The 18,463-nt window shown below is 40.8% G+C and overlaps 1 protein-coding gene across 3 annotated transcripts in view; it reads left to right on the plus strand.

Moving 5' to 3' along the window:
• The window catches only part of PUM3 (pumilio RNA binding family member 3), a 133,479-nt gene that overhangs the window by 15,423 nt on the left and 99,593 nt on the right, over positions 1-18,463 (plus strand). For 2 of the 3 annotated variants that reach the window (XM_056522565.1, XM_056522557.1), the window contains exon 2: positions 2,207-2,308. In XM_056522565.1, the coding sequence (XP_056378540.1) occupies positions 2,271-2,308 (38 nt within the window). In that variant the 5' untranslated portion in view covers positions 2,207-2,270. Of the gene's footprint in view, positions 1-2,206; positions 2,309-4,787; positions 4,886-18,463 lie in introns of those variants that run through there. The other variant, XM_056522581.1, reaches the window with a different exon arrangement.

The following is an 18,463-nucleotide window of genomic DNA, read 5'->3' on the forward strand; positions in this document are numbered from 1 at the left end:
TGTCCGATCGATGAATGACTGCTCCGTGCCTGAGATCCAGGCAGGAGCAGTCAAGCGCCGATAACACTGATCACAGGCGTGTTAATACACGCCAGTGATCAACTAGGAGATCAGTGTGTGCAGTGTTATAAGTCCCTATGGGACCTATAACACTGCAAAAAAAAAAAGTTAAAAAAAAGTGTTAATAAAGGTCATTTAACCCCTTCCCTAATAAAAGTTTGAATCACCCCCCTTTTCCCATAAAAAAAAATAAAACAGTGTAAATAAAAATAAATAAATAAACATATGTGGTATCGCCGCATGCATAAATGTCCGAACAATAAAAATATATCATTAATTAAACCGCACGGTCAATGGCGTAAGCGCAAAAAAATTCAAAAGTCCAAAAAAGCGTCTTTTTGGTCACGTTTTATACCATTTCCTGCATGTAGTTATGATTTTTTCCAGAAGTACAACAAAATGAAAACTATATAAGTAGGGTATCATTTTAACCGTATGGATCTACAGAATAATGATAAGGTGTCATTTTTACCGAAATATGCACTGTGTAGAAACGGAAGCCCCCAAAAGTTACAAAATGGCATTTTTTCTTCGATTTTGTCGCACAATGATTTTTTTTCCCCGTTTCGCCGTGAATTTTTGGGTGAATTACTAATTTCACCGCAAAGTAGAATTGGTGACACAAAAATAAACCATAATATGGATTTTTAGGTGGAAAATTGAAAGGGTTAAGGTAGGGAGGAAAAAACAAAAGTGCAAAAACTGAAAAACCCTGAGTCCTTAAGGGGTTAAGGCCGGCAAAAAATAATAAAAAATGAGGCTAGATGCTCGTATTTTATGTAAGGCACATATCATTTTAAACTTTGCAAATGCAATATTATCCTAAGGTGATGTCTTTTGATTGGTTGAAGCACATTGAAAGCCATCATTTTTTAAATGCATTGATATTGTTCATAGTTATCTAAGGAAACAGTTTGTCTATAATATCACCTTTAAGCCTGAAGGTAGACTTAACTATGATGCATTTCAGTTTTGCATTATACATGATAGTGCTAGAAGATACATTTATAATTCATAGACGTTAATAATTTACATGCAAACTTCACATCACATTTAATTATAGTATGTAAATTAGGATCAATACAAAGATGTCAGCAAAGCCGTCCACTCTACAGCATGTTTTATGCTAATTTATTAGGTAGCTTGCTGACTTTACTCAATGTTAATGACGGACATCAGCTATTGCACTAATGTCTGTCTTCTAACCCTTTACGATCAATCCTGATCACTGTATTTAAAAGGTAAAATTACAGATGCTGGTGGGACCCCCACAGTGCCTTTCAGATGACCTCTGTGCAAGCCATATTGGATCTGCTAATACAGTCTGCCTCGGCTGCAAATTCACTGTTCGATGCTATGCAATTACATAGCATTAAACATAGGAACTTAAAAAATTTTAAATAAACAATAAAATGAAAAAAATTATCAATAGTGATCAAAAAGGTCCATAAAAACATAAGGGTACTGCTAAAAACTAGAGATCACGGCAATTGTAAGCATACTTGTTGTCTTAAATAAAGTCTTACTGAATAAAAATAATGTCATTTCATCATAAAGTGCATTGTGTGAAAACAAATCGCAGTCACCAATCAAAGTTGCAAAAATCCTTTTTTTTTTTTTTTTTATTTAACACCAGGAATATTTTTATGCTGTGGATTTAGTGGTGTAATGAGTGATGTCATTAGAAAGTAAAATAGGTTAACCCTATAGATGGAAAATTGAAAGGATTATGACTCTTAGGTGTCTTTCACATTGCTGTCGGGCTTCGCTATATTAACTCTCCAGTAACCCATACACATTTTATTTAATAAGAAAACATTTTGGTTCTTAGATTAATGACAACTTTGTTAGTATAGTAACTGGAACAGCTGTACCAGGAAACTGCATATTCTGTTATACAAGGTTACAGATATACTTGATTTCTGGAAATGCTTCATAGTTTCACATTCAGCTGAAGATTTTCGAGAACAGTCGTAGTGGCTTTTTGCCACATATACCTCATATGTAGCAAGTGTCTGACTAATGAGCCATGAACAGATGTGAATGTTTTTATTGCTATAATGTGCAGCCAATTAATCAAATTTAAGAATTGTAGACTGTAAAAATGCTAATATGAATCACTGATTCACTTGTTTCCTGAATATAGGTAAAACAGTGGCATTTACCATCATCAACCATCATAGGCCAATAAAGCTGATGATCTGGTGACAATGGCATCTTTTATGGGGTGGAATATATTAGGCAGCAGGTAAGCAGTCAGTTCTAAAAGTTGATAAGTTAAAAGTTGGAAAACTGAGAAAAAGAATCTGAGGGCCAATTGTTATGGCTAGATGACTTGTAGGATGTTCCTGGTATGCTATGGTTATTGACTACCGAAGGTCGACAATGTCATGAATACCCATGGCTCATTTCAGTGTGTAGGGAGCAAAATTTAAACTATCTGCTGTAAACCCTCTTAAGAGCTACTGTAACATAAAATGCTGGTGAATTCTGGGTATGACAGCATTCAGAACACAGTGCATAGCATTTTGATGTGTATGGGTATGTGTCAACACAGACCAGCCAGAAAGTCCTTTCTCACTTCTATCCACTCTTAAAAGTATCAAACTGGACCATGAAGCAATGAAGAAAGGTTGTCTTTTACATCTCAACAGATCTGCTGCTAACATTTTGGTGGCTAATACCTACATTATATACAAACTCTTGTCTTATGCCAGTACTGCCTCTTCCCGCAACTCATGACACAAAGATGTTTTTTTTCCTTTGGATATCGTAGGACCAAAACATAACAGTATTAAGGGTCTAAATTAGAGTGACCATTGGGTTCTTGGTCATCTCTTTTACCAAGGCCCTTTGTAGAGATGATCAAAAGAAATTGGAGATCCCAGAACATAATTTTCAAGTGTGTGATGGGGGCAATGCCTTCCCCCCTTGGTAGGTGACTTTATAATGCTCTCCTGGTGGGTAGGTGGGTGGGTGGTCAATGCAAAGGGAATCCTAGAAAAGTGCCATAATATTCATCTATGCAGAATTTTCGTTTTTCATTTTTAAGAACTAATCATAATGTGGGAGATTTATCAAAACCTGTCCAGAGGTAAAGTTGCCCAGTTGCTCATAGCAACCAATCAGATTACTTCTTTCATTTTTAACAAGGCCTCTACAAAATGAAAGAAGCGGTCTGATTGGTTACCATGGGAAACTTTTCCTCTGCACAGGTTTTGATAAATCTCCGCCAATGTTACTTTTACATTGTGATTATGTGGTATTGAGTGCAAAATGATTGGGGGGGGGGGGGGGGGGCATTGTATCATGGAGAACACTAAATATACATGTCGTCCTGCCACTAAATGCTAAACAATGATAAAGTTGTAATAAAAAACCTATTAAAGTGTAATAATAGTATACCAAAACATAACACAATACGTAAAGGGAAATACAGTAACTGGCTTCCTCGGAGGTCTGACCAGACATCTGTAAAAGTTAGATTTCTCAGTTTAAACTTGGGGGCTAGCTCTTCCCATGTGAGCACTAGCCTCTATGTTCCAAATGTCCCTAACATACCTGATGCCTTTCAGTCTCCAATGGTGGAACAACATATTCTGTGTGGCTACAGGGAAAATTGGAGAAGAGACATATGTTTGGAAAGGCAGGGTAGGCCATATAGTTTCTTCGCTGTGTCCCACAATCTTCTGTATGGGGCCCATCCGGCCCCTAGTTTCCTGGACGAGTGCAAGTGACGGTCCACCGTCTACAGTGATGTCCCGCCTTAGCAGGGGAATGGCTGAGCCGGCCGTCACTTGCACTCATCCAGAAAGGTGGCAGCTGGAGCATGTCAAGGAAGGATAAGAAGCCAAGCCCAGTGCACGAGATTGCGGAGTACCAGTGGTCGTCTTTTAATGATATCTACACAGTCAGAAGAGTAAAGAACAATAGTTTCCTGTATTGTGTGTCTCTTAAATTGGTATTAGCACCAATGATGATCCACCTTTTACATTTACGTATATTTTTCACAGAAGTGAATGGCGCATCTGAGAATATTTTTGATGACTAAAATATTGTAAATTAAAGCATTTGAATAGAGAATGTTGCAAACACAATGGAATATGCAGTGGTCCAGGATACAAGAAAGGGGGTCAACTGTCAAGCATTTACAGCATGTCCCTTTAAGAATTGATGACTTTGTGCAGTATTTGGATTACTGCATTGTGAAGTGGCGATGAGAGAATTTTGCACAGAACCTCCCACTAAGAATAACATGAATGTTTTTCGACTTAATGCAGATTACCATAACAAAAGATAAATCCAGCTATTATCAGTTGTCATCTTCATGTGTAATGGTCTCTAATTTAAGAATTTCCCAGTATGCACCAAAGGACACAAATAATCCTAAAGAATGTGGAACAACATTCTGCAAAGTCTGATAGCAATTAGCGCTTGTGATGTTCACCTCCTATGTGCTGCTGATTCCTAACTTTCTCATCCATAACGGTGATGAAGCAAATATGTGGTAATTAGAGTGTAATGATCCATAATTCTTAATGAATGTATGAGATATGTCTTCAGCTTTATCAAAGCATATGGATTATGGCAGCAGTAGACCACGTCTGTGATACATCTTTGAAAACTTTTTTTTATGTAATAGTAGAAAAAAACATATTTAGCATTATTATAAGGAAATTATTTGATATATTATTATGGTACACTAATGGGGGCATTGTACACTGTAGAGACTAATCACATTGAGAAACGTCGTCATGGCTGTTTAAGTAGGATAAAGAAGAAAAGAGAGAAAGAGAGTGACTCCAATCAGAGAAGACGTTGCCTTGTGAGTTACTATATATAATTGTTGTAATCATTTATATGGGGTATATATCCCATGTAGTTCTGGTATCTACCTTTATATGGTCCTGTATGTAATCACTTATATGGGGTATATATCCTCTCTAGTTCTGGTATCTACCTCTGTTTGGTCCTGTATGGAGGTAATATTGGTTATATTGTTCTTTGTAGTAGATACAGTATATGTGGTCAGGGTGTGGAGGAAAAAAAAAAAAGGATGAAATGGAACAACCTCTTTAAAGCGCAACTGTCATGAACTTTGGGTGCTATAACCTACACACAGCCTTTGTACTGTGTGCAGATAGTGTGTACAGCATTGTTTTTACCTTATTTTTGCAGGCTTTAATCACCATGGCGGGATTGTAGATGGCGGGATATGATGAGTTCCATGAGAAAATCCTAGCCGATATTGAATTTCCTTTTTGCCTGACCACGGTGCTCCCTGCTAACACCTCTGTCCATTTTAGGAACTGCCAGAGTAGGAGCAAATCCCCATAGAAAACCTCTCCTGATCTGGACAGTTCCTAAAATGGACAGAGGTGTCAGCAGAGAGCACTGTAGTCAGTCAGAAAGGAAATTCAAAAAGAAAAGAACTTCCTGTGAATAATACAGCAACTGATTAGTACTGGAATGAATAAGATACATATGTATATATATATATATATATATACATATATATATATAATATATATTTTCATATATTTGTTCCAGATTTTAATCTATCGTGGGGCGGTGACTGGGGGAGGTATTGTGTTTTTTATTGTTAATTACAACAATTTTTTTCTATATATATAGGTTTGTAATCCAGACAGATATTACCATCCGGATCTGATTGTATCCCCGTCATCAATTTCTGTCTTGATTTTTTGGCAGCAGTTACTCATAAAAAAAATATTCTCCTTTTTTCTTGTATTATTTTTATATTTCTGGCAAAGGGCATATTATTTTTTACAATATACTTTTTTTTCCCTTCCCTTTTCACTAGGTTTTTTGCACACATATGCTGTGATGTTTGTTCACTTTTGTGTCTCGCTTCCCAGTCCCAATATTTATTCACATGAAATTTGCATTTTTTTTAATCATTTAATTATTTTTTCACATGAATGTTGTGCATTAACTTTTTTTTATTCACTTATTCAGTGAAACTTCTATATCTTTTATCTATTTATTTATTTGTATTCAATTAGTCCCTATTTGACCATGATCTTCCATTTATTCATTTTTTATTTTACACGGTGGCATTTTTTATGCATATTCCTTTTTTTACACGTCATATTTTATTCATTGTTTTATCATATTTTGCACTCTCCATTCTTATATATTTGTTCACATGCACCCACTCATTTTTTATTACTTCACACTCATTACCACATTCATATTTAGCACCCTCCTTTTTTATGGATTTGTTCACATGCATCCACTCACTTTTCATTACTTCACACTAATTACATCATATACACATTTTTTATTAATTTCATTCACACTGCTATGAGCACCTAAACTCTTTGCACTTTTTCATATTAGGGTGCATTCACACCACGTTTTTGCAATACAATACGTATATGTGAAAACCGTATGGAACCGTATTGAAAACCGTATGCATTGACTCTCCATTGAAAACTGTATGCCAAAAGATGCATCAGGTTGTGTCCGTTTTGCATCCTGTAAGGTTGTCAGTTTTTTTTCTCGTACCCAAAACCGTAGCCTACCCCGGTTTTTTGGTCTGGGTGAAAAACTGTATTAAACTGTATACGTGTTTTTTTAACATGGGAGTCAATGGGAACCGTACAGAACCGTATGTGCATATGGTTCCATATGGTTTTCACCATACGGTTTTTGACTTTGCACAATTTTTTCTTCGAATTTCAATCAAACAAGTGAAACTTTATTCATAATAGAGTGAAAAGTTAAAAACGTATACATTTTTTTTCGTAATAAAAACGGATGCAACCAGACATCATTTTTTAAACATTTTTTACGTTTTTTAACTGTATACGGGTTAAAATTTGTACACACGTTTTGATACAGTTTAGTTAGGTTTTGAGGAATCAGTTTTTCATCAAAAACCTGATACGGGAACTGTATTGCAAAAACTTGGTGTGAATGCACCTTACACTGCTATTTATGTTTTATAGTTATTATTTGCATATTACACATTTCTATTATTTGCATATTATACATCTCTCTGCCAATAGTGCTGTTGGTTCCTCTTGAAGCACTGTTATGAATTGTGATATTTCCGTATCAGCTGCATCAGGAGAATTCCCTGATCTAACATGGAGCGCTTGAGTGCATATGCCCACTTCTTCCGACGCTCCGGACTGTGTTCTCCTCCCCCGGGTGACGTCACTGTATGCAGCAGATCTCATGGGAGGATGACGCAGTTCCGGGAGTGTGGAGATTTTGGGGCGTGACACGCCAAGCGCCGCAACAGCTGGTGCCATTGCGTTTTTCACATTATTGGTCAGTATCTGGATGTCCCCAATATAAATGGCTCCTGGTGTCCCCCCTCCTCATCACTCCCGGACGAAGCAGAGCGAAATGCGTTGGAGAGTGAGTTGGGGGAACACCAGAGTAGGCTATGCTATTTACTGTTTTTGGTATCACTTATTTGCTGTAGTATATTATTTATCTGCAAGCACTAGAATAGAGTTCCAACCGGCACTAATACCTTCCGACCACAGCTCTCAGAAATAGTAAATAGTAAAAGAGCAAGATACACAGCCGGCACTACCACTCAAATGGGGTCCCCACCTAGGACGTGCGAATAGTACACTTCACAGTCCAGAAATTGCCTTGAATTGTACTCTATCATACGTGCAAATCACATACAGTAATCTCAATGTAGAATAAAGTGCTGGCACTCTTCCATAAGGAAAAACTTACTTTATTACAAAATCAGTCCGGTTAGGGATGCACCATGGCCGACAGGCTGTTTCATGCCACACAGGGCACTTATTCTTGACCTAGGGCATAGCGTTTACCCCTCCCCTTATGTACAACTTTATTAGTCCAACAAACATAGAAACACACATGTATACAAAATACTTATAATTCACTATAAATAAAATCATTTGAGGTTACATGCTCATAACTATGACATTAGTGAAGATTTACATCTTAGAATGCTCATGTTAACATAGTATGCTGAACCGTGAATATACAATGAACCTTACTTGTGTGAAGAGTTATCTAGTAATAGCTGGGAGGAAAGGAGTTCTCTAATCACCGGGCAACTGTTAATGTGAAAAGACGCTCAGGTCCTCTAGCTGATTCAGACCGTTCGCTCATTCAGACTGTTCTGAGAATTAGTTCAGTTTCTTTTTGCAAGATTTTTATGTCTATCACCTCCACCTGCTTGTTTTTCACAACTACAAGTCCCAGGAACCGCAACTCTTATTTTCTATTATTGTGGACTTTTTTCATGTGTTCAATCACCCATGGACATCCCTGTCCCGTTTGTAAAGAACAAAATTGCTCTTGTATTCTGATATGGACCCCTCCATATCAGAATACAAGAGCACTTATGTTATTAACGAAAGTGGCGTCCTGAGACTTAAGGACCCAGGGCATACCTGTACGCCCTGAAGGTTTCCGTTCACCGCCATAAACCGGAAAAGGATGCCTGCTGAAATCGTTCAGCATTCCTCCTGTGTCAACTCCTGGGGGGTCAAGTCAGACCAGAGAATTGCAGCTATTCCAGGTCAATCGGCTCTCTGATGACCCGGAAAAAAATGGTGATTGGTGCTGTTCGAGACAGCACCAATCACTCTTGCCTAGCAGAAGTCACCTCACAATTAGGTGATTGGTCGGTCCGGATGACCGACGACTCACCTAGCCTGCTGGGCGGTGATCGGGGCGGGTATCGGGGCAGTCAGTGGTCCCTTACCTGTCGATCAGGGCAGGCGGGGTCCCATGCATCGTGGCGAGGGTCCCTGGCATTGGCGGCATCAGCGGGGGCCCCTGGCGGCAGCGGCAGTAATGGTGACAGTGGCGGATGGATAGAGCAGGAAGGGAGTTGTTTGCCTCCTGCTGTTGCTTAGCAACAACTCCCAGCATGCACAGCCAAAGGGCATGCTGGGAGTTGTAGTTATGTAAAAGCTGGTGGCACAACTACAACTCCCAGCATGCCCTTTGGCTGTCCGTGCATGCTGGGAGTTGTAGTCATGCAACAACTGGAGGCACATTTTTTCTATGAAAAAGTGTGCCTCCAGCTGTTGCATAACTACAACTCCCAGAATACACAGACAGCCAAAGAGCATGCTGGGAGTTGTGGTTGTGCCTTCAGCTGTTGCATAACTACAACTCCCAGCATGCCCTTTAGCTGTGCATGCTGGGAGTTGTTGCTAAGCAACAGCAGGAGGCAAACAACTCCCCTCCTGCTCTATCCATCCGCCACTGTCACCATTACTGCCGCCAGGGCCCCCCGCTGTATTATACAACAGCAGGAGGTGAGTGCTATGTACCTCCAGCTGTGTATAATACAACTCTCAGCAACTCTCAGCACAGCCAAAGGGCATGCTGGGAGTTGTGTATGCTGGGAGTTGTACAGCTCTCAGCATGCATTTGGCAGTCTGTGCATCCTGGGAGTAGTGTGCCTCCAGCTGTTGCATAACTACAACTCCAAACATGCCCTTCGGCTGTCAATGCATGCTGAGAGTTGTAGTTTTGCAACAGCTGAAGACACACTGGTTGTGAAACACTAAGAGTTTGTTACCTAACTCAGTGTTTCGCAACCAGTGTGCCTCCAGCTGTTGCAAAACTACAACTCCCAGCATGCACTGACAGACCATACATGCTGGGAGTTGTAGTTTTTCAACAGCTGGAGGCACACTGGTTGCAAAACACTGAGTTAAGTAACAAACTCAGTGTTTTGCAACCAGTATGCCTCCAGCTGTTGCATAACTACAACTACCAGCATGTATGAATGCTGGGAGTTGTAGTTTTGCAACAACAGGAGGTTTGCCCCCTCCCCTATGTGAATGTACAGGGTTCATTCACACAAGTGGGGGTTTACAGTGAGTTTCCACTGCAAGTTTGAGATGTGGCAAATTTTCCGCTTATGCTCAAACTCAAATCGGTAAACTCGCTGTAAACCCCCGCCCGTGTAAATGTACCCTAAAAACACTACACAAAATAAAAAGTAAAAAACTACATTTACACACACCCTTACATAGTTAGACCACCCCCCCCCCCCCCCCCTCAATAAAAATGAAAAACATCTTGCACTGCGAGAGACCCCAGCTGTTGGAAAACAACAGCTCCCAGTATTTCCGGACAGCCACTGACTGTTCAGGCATGCTGGGAGTTTTGCAACAGCTGGAGGCACCCTGTTTGGGAAACACTGCCATAGGGTATTTTGGTGGTGGAAGCAAGTGTAATGCTTGCATCCAGGTCTGTCTCTAAGAAAAATCCCTAATTTAGGCCTTAATTGCGCATGGAGCTCTCTTACTTAGAAGTCCTGTCGTATTTTAGTGAAATTTAAAAAAAGCACAAACGGATGGGCTACGTAGTGTAACACCAAAGGTGAGTTGGTAACGCTAAGTGTGAATTGCGCTTACCACATGAAGTTGTACTCCAACCAAGTACAACAATGGAACAGGGCGTATCATCAAAGGGTCTCTGCAGCTTCGTCCCGCTGAAATAGAATTACGATAAAACAAGCAATCTCCAGGTAGCAGAGCGGGATCAATGGAAGCGCTGAGACCAGATAAGAAGTTAAAAGGATTTATTTCCCATAATGCAACGCGTTTCACAGTCACCCGCTTCCTCAGGCATGTTGGGTTTAGCAGATTACAAGGTATATATAGGGAAAAGGGGTTAACCCCTTCAAGGAGGAAAATTAAATTAACCCCTTGAGGGGTCAAGCCCTTTAAGCCCTTCACAACAAGATAGAAGCACATAATAACATCACAACAAAGTACCCAATAAAACAAATGCAATACATTACAACAAATAAAACATTGTATTGTATTGTATTTATTTTATTGGGTACTTTGTTGTGATGTTATTATGTGCTTCTATCTTGTTGTGAAGGGCTTAAAGGGCTTGACCCCTCAAGGGGTTAATTTAATTTTCCTCCTTGAAGGGGTTAACCCCTTTTCCCTATATATACCTTGTAATCTGCTAAACCCAACATGCCTGAGGAAGCGGGTGACCGTGAAACGCGTTGCATTATGGGAAATAAATCCTTTTAACTTCTTATCTGGTCTCAGCGCTTCCATTGATCCCGCTCTGCTACCTGGAGATTTCTGTCGTATTTTAAGGCAACAGTTTAGGACCACATATGGGGTATTTCCGTACTCGGGAGAAATTGCGTTACAAATTTTTGGGGGCTTTTTCTCCTTTTACCCCTATGAAAAGGTATAGTTGGGGTCTACACTAGCATGTTAGTGTAAACAAATAATTTTTTTTTCACTAACATGCTGGTGTTGCCAAACTACAGCTCTCAGCATGCCCAGACAGCCTTTGGCTGTCCGGGCATGCTGGGAGATGTAGTTTGGCCACTCCTAGAAGGCAGCAATGAAGATCACTTACCACTGATCTTCACTGCTGCCTCCACCGCTGCCTCCTTTCTGCCGCCAGTCCCACCTTGGTCGACACTCCCTAGTCGCCCCTCGCCGGTCCCTCGCCGCAATCAGGTACTCCGGCACCCGCCGCCATCTTCCCCACGATCTGCCCAGACATCCCCCCGCAGTGGCGCTTTCTCACTTCGGAGCCCTGTTGTATTTCAAGGCAACAGTTTAGGGCCACATTTGTGTATTTCGGTACTCGGGAGAAATTGCCTAACAAATTTTGGGGGGCTTTTTCTCCTTTTATCCCTTACGAAAAGGTAACGTTGGGGTCTACTCCAGCATGTTATTGTAAATTTTTTTTTACACTAACATGCTGGTGTTGCCCCATACTTTTCATTTTCACCAGAGGTAAAATTTGTAACAATTTCTCCTGAGTACGAGAATACCCCATATGTGGACGTAAAATGCTCTGCGGGTGCACAACAGGGCGCAGGAGTGAGAGCACCATGTACATTTAACCCCTTAAGGACCAAGCCCATTTTGGCCTTAAGGACCAGACCAATTTTATTTTTGCATTTTCGTTTTTTCCTCCTCGCCTTCTTAAAAATCATAACTCTCTTATATTTCCATCCACAGACCCATATGAGGGCTTGTTTTTTGTGTCACCAATTGTACTTTGTAATGACATCACTTATTTTACCATAAAATGTATGGCGCAACCAAACAAATATTATTTATGTGGGAAAATTGAAAAGAAAACCACAATTTAGCAAATTTTGGAAGGTTTTGTTTTCACGCTGTACACTTTCCGGTAAAAATGACATGTTTTCTTTATTCTGTGGGTCAATATGATTAAAATGATACCCATGATTATATGCTTTTCTATAATTGTACCGCTTAAAAAAAAAATCTCAAACCATTTTAACAAAATTAGTATGTTTGGAATTGCCATATTTTGACCACCTATAACTTTCTCATTTTTCCGTATATGGGGCGATATGAGGGCTATTTTTTTGCCCCATGATCTGTAGTTTTTATCAGTACCACTTAGGCTTAGGTTTTACTTTTTATTCATTTTTTATAAAAAAAAATTTTTTATAAAATGTGACAAAAGCAGCAATTTTGGACTTTTATTTTTTATTTTTTTACGTTTATGCCGTTCACCGTAAGGGATAATTAACAATATATTTTAATAGTTCATACTTTTACGCATGCGGCGATACCAAATATGTGTATTAATTATTTTTTTACGCCTTTTTGGGGGTAAAATGGGGGGAAACGGACGTTTTACTTTTTATTGGGGGAGGGGATTTTTCACATTTTTTTACTTTTTTATTTTAAATTTTTTTACTTTTTTTTTTTTTTACACTAGGGGACTATTCATTGCAATCAGTTGATTGCTAATACTGTGCAGTGCTATGTTTAGGACACAGCACTGCTCAGTATTATTGGTGATCTTCTGCTCTGGTCTGCTCGATCTTAGACCAGAGCAGAAGACCCCGGGAGACGGCCGGAGCCAGGTGAGGGGACCTCCGGCCACCACGGCAGTGCTGTGGGCGATCCGATCGTCCATTCAAACTACCGCAATGCCGCAGATGCCGTGATCTGTATTGATCACGGCATCGGAGGGGTTAATGGCGGACATCCGCGCAATCGCGGATGTCCGCCATTACCGGCGGGTCCCTGGCTGCTGATACCAGCCGGGACCTGCCGGGCATGATGCGAGCACCGCTCCGGTGCTCGCGATCATGTTGGCGTGTAAATGTATGTCATGGTGCGCTGAGTACCACGTCACCATGACGTACATTTACGTCCATTGTCGTTAAGGGGTTAAGGTGATTTGACCAGGGGTGGCTGATCGTTACAGTGGTTACAGCCACATGTGACCCCATTTCGGAAACTACACCCCTCACGGAATGTAACAAGTGGTATAGTGAGCCTTAACAGCCCACAGGTGTTTGACGAATTTTCGTTAAAGTTGCACATGAAAATGAAAAAATTTAATTTTTTCACTAAAATGCTGGTGTTATCCCATAACCTCTAACCCCATTTTAAAAAATTTGGGGTAACACCAGCATTTTAATGAAAAAAATAAAATTTGTCATTTTCATGTCCAACGTTAGCAGAAATTTGTCAAACCCCTGTGGGATGTAAAGGCTCACTGCACTCCTTGTTACATGCATTTAGGGGCTTTGTTTCTCAAATAGTGTGCCATGTGGGGCTTTTTTTTGCTGTTCTGGCACCATAGGGTCTTCCTAATGGCGACAAGCCCCCCAAAAACCATTTAGGCAAAATTTGCTTTCCAAAAGCCAAATGTGGCTCCTCCTCTTCTGAGTAATGTAATGCATCCGCAGAGCACTTGACGTCCACACATGGGATATTTCCATTCTCAGAGAAATGAGGTTACAAATTTTGGGGGGGGGGGGGGGGGGGGGAATTTTCTCCTATTACCTCCTGTAAATATTGTAAATTTGGGGGGAGGAAGCATTTTAGTGAAAAAACATTTTTTATCATTTGCACATCCGACTTTAACGAAAAGTTGTCAAACACCTGTGGGGTGTTAAGGCTCACCACCGTACCCCTTGTTATGTGCCATGAGGGGTGTAGTTTCCAAAATAGTATGCCATGTGTTTTTTTTTTTTTTTTTTTTTCTGTTATGGCACCATAGGGGCTTCCTAAATGCGACATCCCCCCCCCCCCCCCCCCCCAAAAAAAAAATAAACTTTCCAGCAAAATTTCCTTTCAAAAAGCCAAATGTGGCTCCTTCTATTCTGAGCACTGTAGTGTGCTCACAAAGCACTTTACATCCACACATGGGCTATTTCGATACTCAGAAGAAATGGGGTTACAACTTTTGGGGGACATTTTCTCCTATTACCTTTGATACCTATTACCTTTGGTGAAAAAACTGCATTTTTGTGAAAAAAAAGAATTTTTCATTTACACATACGACTTTACCGAAAAGTCATCAAACACCTGTGAGGAGTTAAGGCTCACTGTACCCCTTGTTATGTATTGTTATGGCACCATAAGGCCTTCTTAAATGCGACACGCCCCCAAAAACCATTTCAGCAAAATTCACTTTCCAAAATCCCATTGTCGCTCCTTCACTTCTGAGCCCTCTAATGTACCCACAGAGCACTTAACATTCACATATGAGGTATCTCCTTATCCGAGAGAAATTGGGTTACACATTTTGGGGAGGCTTTTTCTCCTTTTATCCCTTGTAAAAATTCAAAAACTGGATCTACAAGAACATGTTAGTGTAAAAAATTTTGATTTTGAATTTTCTCCTTTGCTGCTATTCCTGTGAAACACCTAAAGGGTTAACAAACTTTCTGAATGTCATTTTGAATACTTTGAGGGGTGCAGTTTTCATAATGGGGTATTTCTAATATGAAGGCCCCTCAAATCCACTTCAAAACTGAACTGGTCCCTGAAAAATTCAGATTTTGAAAATTTTGTGAGAAATTGGAAAATTGCTGCTGAACTTTGAAGGCTTCTGATGTCTTCCAAAAGTAAAAACATGCAAACATAAAGTAGACATATTGTATAAGCAAATCAATACATCAAATTTATGTGGAATGTATATTTTCCTTACAAGCAGAGAGCTTCAAAGTTCGAAAAATGTAAAAATGTAAAAATTTTCATGAAATTTTTGAATTTTTCACCAAGAAATGAAAAGTATCGACGAAAACTTACCATTATCTTAAAGTAGAATATGTCACGAAAAAACAATCTCTGAATCAAATTCATAAGTAAAAGCATCCCAGAGTTATTAATGCTTAAAGTGACAGTGGTCACGCCCCCTCCCATAGACTTGCATTGAGGGGGCGGGGTGTGACGTCACACGGGGCGGAGTCGTGATGTCACGCTCGTCCACCATTGTGGTCGGGCTCTGAAGCCTCCAGCGTTGCCGGTGTGAGGTGGAAGCCGTACAGGTGGGTGCAGCAGCCGAGATCCCGGGGGCCCCCAGCAGTGGGACCCCGGCGATCTGACATCTTATCCCCTATCCTTTAAGGTGAAACTGGGCTTGGTCCTTAAGGGGTTAAAGGGGTACTCTGGTGGAAAACTATTTTTATAAAAATCAACTTGTGCCAGAAAACTAAACAGATTTCTAAATTACTTCTGTTAAAAAATCTTAAAGGGGTTATCCAGCATAAGGTGATTTTAGTACGTACCTGGCAGACAGTAATGGACATCCTTAGGAAGGATCTGCATTTGTCTAGGGGCTAATGGCTATGTTGTGAGATTACCATAATACTGTGGCTAGCTGTTTGTGAACTTGTATTTCCTGTTTGACTTTTCTTTTTTTGACTACAAATCCCACAATTCCATCTTCCTTCCTCCCACACATCAGCCACCTCCCCCATTGAGGTGAGCTGCAACCATTCAAATCAGTGTGGTTTTCAATCAGGGGGCCTACAGCTGTTGCATTATTTGCAGATTGATCCCTCCACCCTCCCCGTCATCAGCTGACTAGTGAGTAAGGTCTCGGCCGCATTGCAAGCTGGGAAAAATCTGAGACAATAGTCATTTTGTATGCTGGTAAAAATAAATATTGGAGTGAAAATCACATAAGAATTGGGAGAAAACCGTCACACACAGGTACAGACAATATATTATTAACTACACTAACTTTACAGCCCCTGTAGCATAGTCAAATAAAAAAAAATTCCTGTAATACCCCTTTAATCCTTCCAAAATTTATCAGTTGCTATATGCTCCACAGAAAGTTCTTTTCTATTTTAATTTATTTTCTGTCTGACCTAAATGAAAATTTAAGAGTTATGATTTTTAGAAGGTGAGGAGGAAAAAACAAAATAGCAAAAATAAAATTGGCTGAGTTCTTAAAGGGGTTCTCTGCCCCAGGACATCTTATCCCCTATCCAAAGGATAGGGGATAAGATGTCAGATCGCGGGGGTCCCGCCGCTGGGGACCCCCGGGATCTCGGCTGCAGCCCCCCGTTATCATTACTGCACAGAGCAAGCTCGCTCTGTGCGTAATGACGGGCGATACAGGGGCCGGAGCATTGTGACATCAAGGCTCCGCCCCCTCATGACGTCACAGCCCGCCCCCCTAATGCAAGTCTATGGGAAGGGGTGTAACGGCCGCCATGCCCCCTCCCATAGACTTGTATTGAAGCAGCGGGCCGTGATATCATGAGGGGGCGGAGCTGTGACGTCACGATGCTCCGGCCCCTGTATCGCCCGTCACTATGCACAGAGCGAGTTTGCTCTGTGCAGTAATGTTTGCTCTGTGCAGTAATTATAACAGGGTGCTGCAGCCGAGATCCCGGGGGTCCCCAGCAGCAGGACCCCCGCGATCTGACATCTTATCCCCTATCCTTTGGATAGGGGATAAGATGTCCTGGGGCGGAGTACCCCTTTAAGGCCAAAATGGGCAGAGTCCTTAGGGTGTTAAATAAAAAATTGTGTTTATTATTTCTGATACCAACAAGCCCCAAGCACCAGCCTGTTAATGCAGCTGATCCCAAGCGGTAACAGGCTGGCACTGTTTAGGCTGGGGAGGACCAAAGATGATAGTCCTTGCTCACCCAGGTTGTTACTGCTTGGTTAGTATCTGGCTAATACTGAATAAAAGTTATTTTAAAAAAAAAATTGGGTGGAGTTCCCCCTTTTTTCAGCATTAGCCAGATACCAAACAAGCAGCAACATCCTGACATTACCAGGGTGGGCGTGCCATTTTAATGCTCCAGGCCTATTGATACGGTTTCCTTCCAGTTAATTGGGGGTAAGTGCTAATTGTCTTTGGGGCTAGCGTTTAGCCCTGAATAAGTAAGAGACTCCGTCCATGAGATGGTTTCCACTACTATGCCTGACAAGTAAACAACACAACACACCTAAAAAAAAAAATGTATTTTGTTATAATGAATTGTAAATTAGGCTCTTGGTGCAATCAAGGCACTCCAAGCCCAGGGGTGCACTGTTTTTTTTTTTCCTGGCCAGTCCTTGATTCACGCCCTATATATTGCCCCTTTTGCATGTATCTACTACATAGTGAGTGCACCAAGAGCCTCATTCACATAATTGGATTTTTTACAATATCCCAGGAATGACAGCATCTAGAAAGATAAGATAAACACCATGGGGGGGGGTTATCAAAATTTGAGCAGAGGAAAAGTTGCTGAGTTGCCCAAAGCAACCAATCAGATTGCTCCTTTTATTTCTCAGAGGCCTTTTCAAGAATGAAACAAGTGATCTGATTGGTTGGTATGGGCAACTCAGCAACTTTTCTTCTGAACAGGTTTTGATAAATCTCCCCCCATTTTGATCAGAATCACCCACACTAAGGGTGCATGCACACTACTTTTCTTAAGATACGGGACCTTATACGGCTGGGGAGAGGGGGGCGGAGAGTCGGGGGTGGGGCAACCGCACGCTGCCATATGCGGTCCCGTATCTAATGTATTTCAATGAGCGAACGGAGTGAAACACTGCCTCCGGTTGGCTGCGTTTTGCCCGTATGCGGTTTCCCGACCGAACCTAAAAACGCTGTTGACTACGTTTTTAGGTGCGGTCGGGAAACCGTATACGGGCCAAAACGGAGCCGACCGGAGGCAGCGTTTCACTCCGGTCGCTCATTGAAATACATTAGATACGGGACCGCATATGGCAGCGTGCGGTTGCCCCGCCCCGACTCTCCGCCCCCCTCTCCCCAGCCGTATACGGTCCCGTATCTTAAGAAACGTAGTGTGCATGCACCCTAACAAGCAGTCATTACAAATATATTATAATAAGCTTACATAAAAAATTGGAATAACCAAGGATATCATTAAACCGAAAGCTATATAGCAAGTAACACCAAATGACAAACCACATACAAAATCTTGCTAATACATATACTACACAATCACAAAAAAAAAAATATGAAATAATTATAATTTATTGAAGATACATAATTACAGTGGGGATCAAAAGTTTGGGCGCCCCAGGTAAAAATTTGTATTAATGTGCATAAAGAAGCCAAGAAAAGATGGAAAAATCTCCGAAACGCATCAAATTACAGATTAGACATTCTTATAATA

This window comes from Hyla sarda, chromosome 1 (genome assembly GCF_029499605.1).
Source record: "Hyla sarda isolate aHylSar1 chromosome 1, aHylSar1.hap1, whole genome shotgun sequence".
Taxonomy (NCBI): domain Eukaryota; kingdom Metazoa; phylum Chordata; class Amphibia; order Anura; family Hylidae; genus Hyla; species Hyla sarda.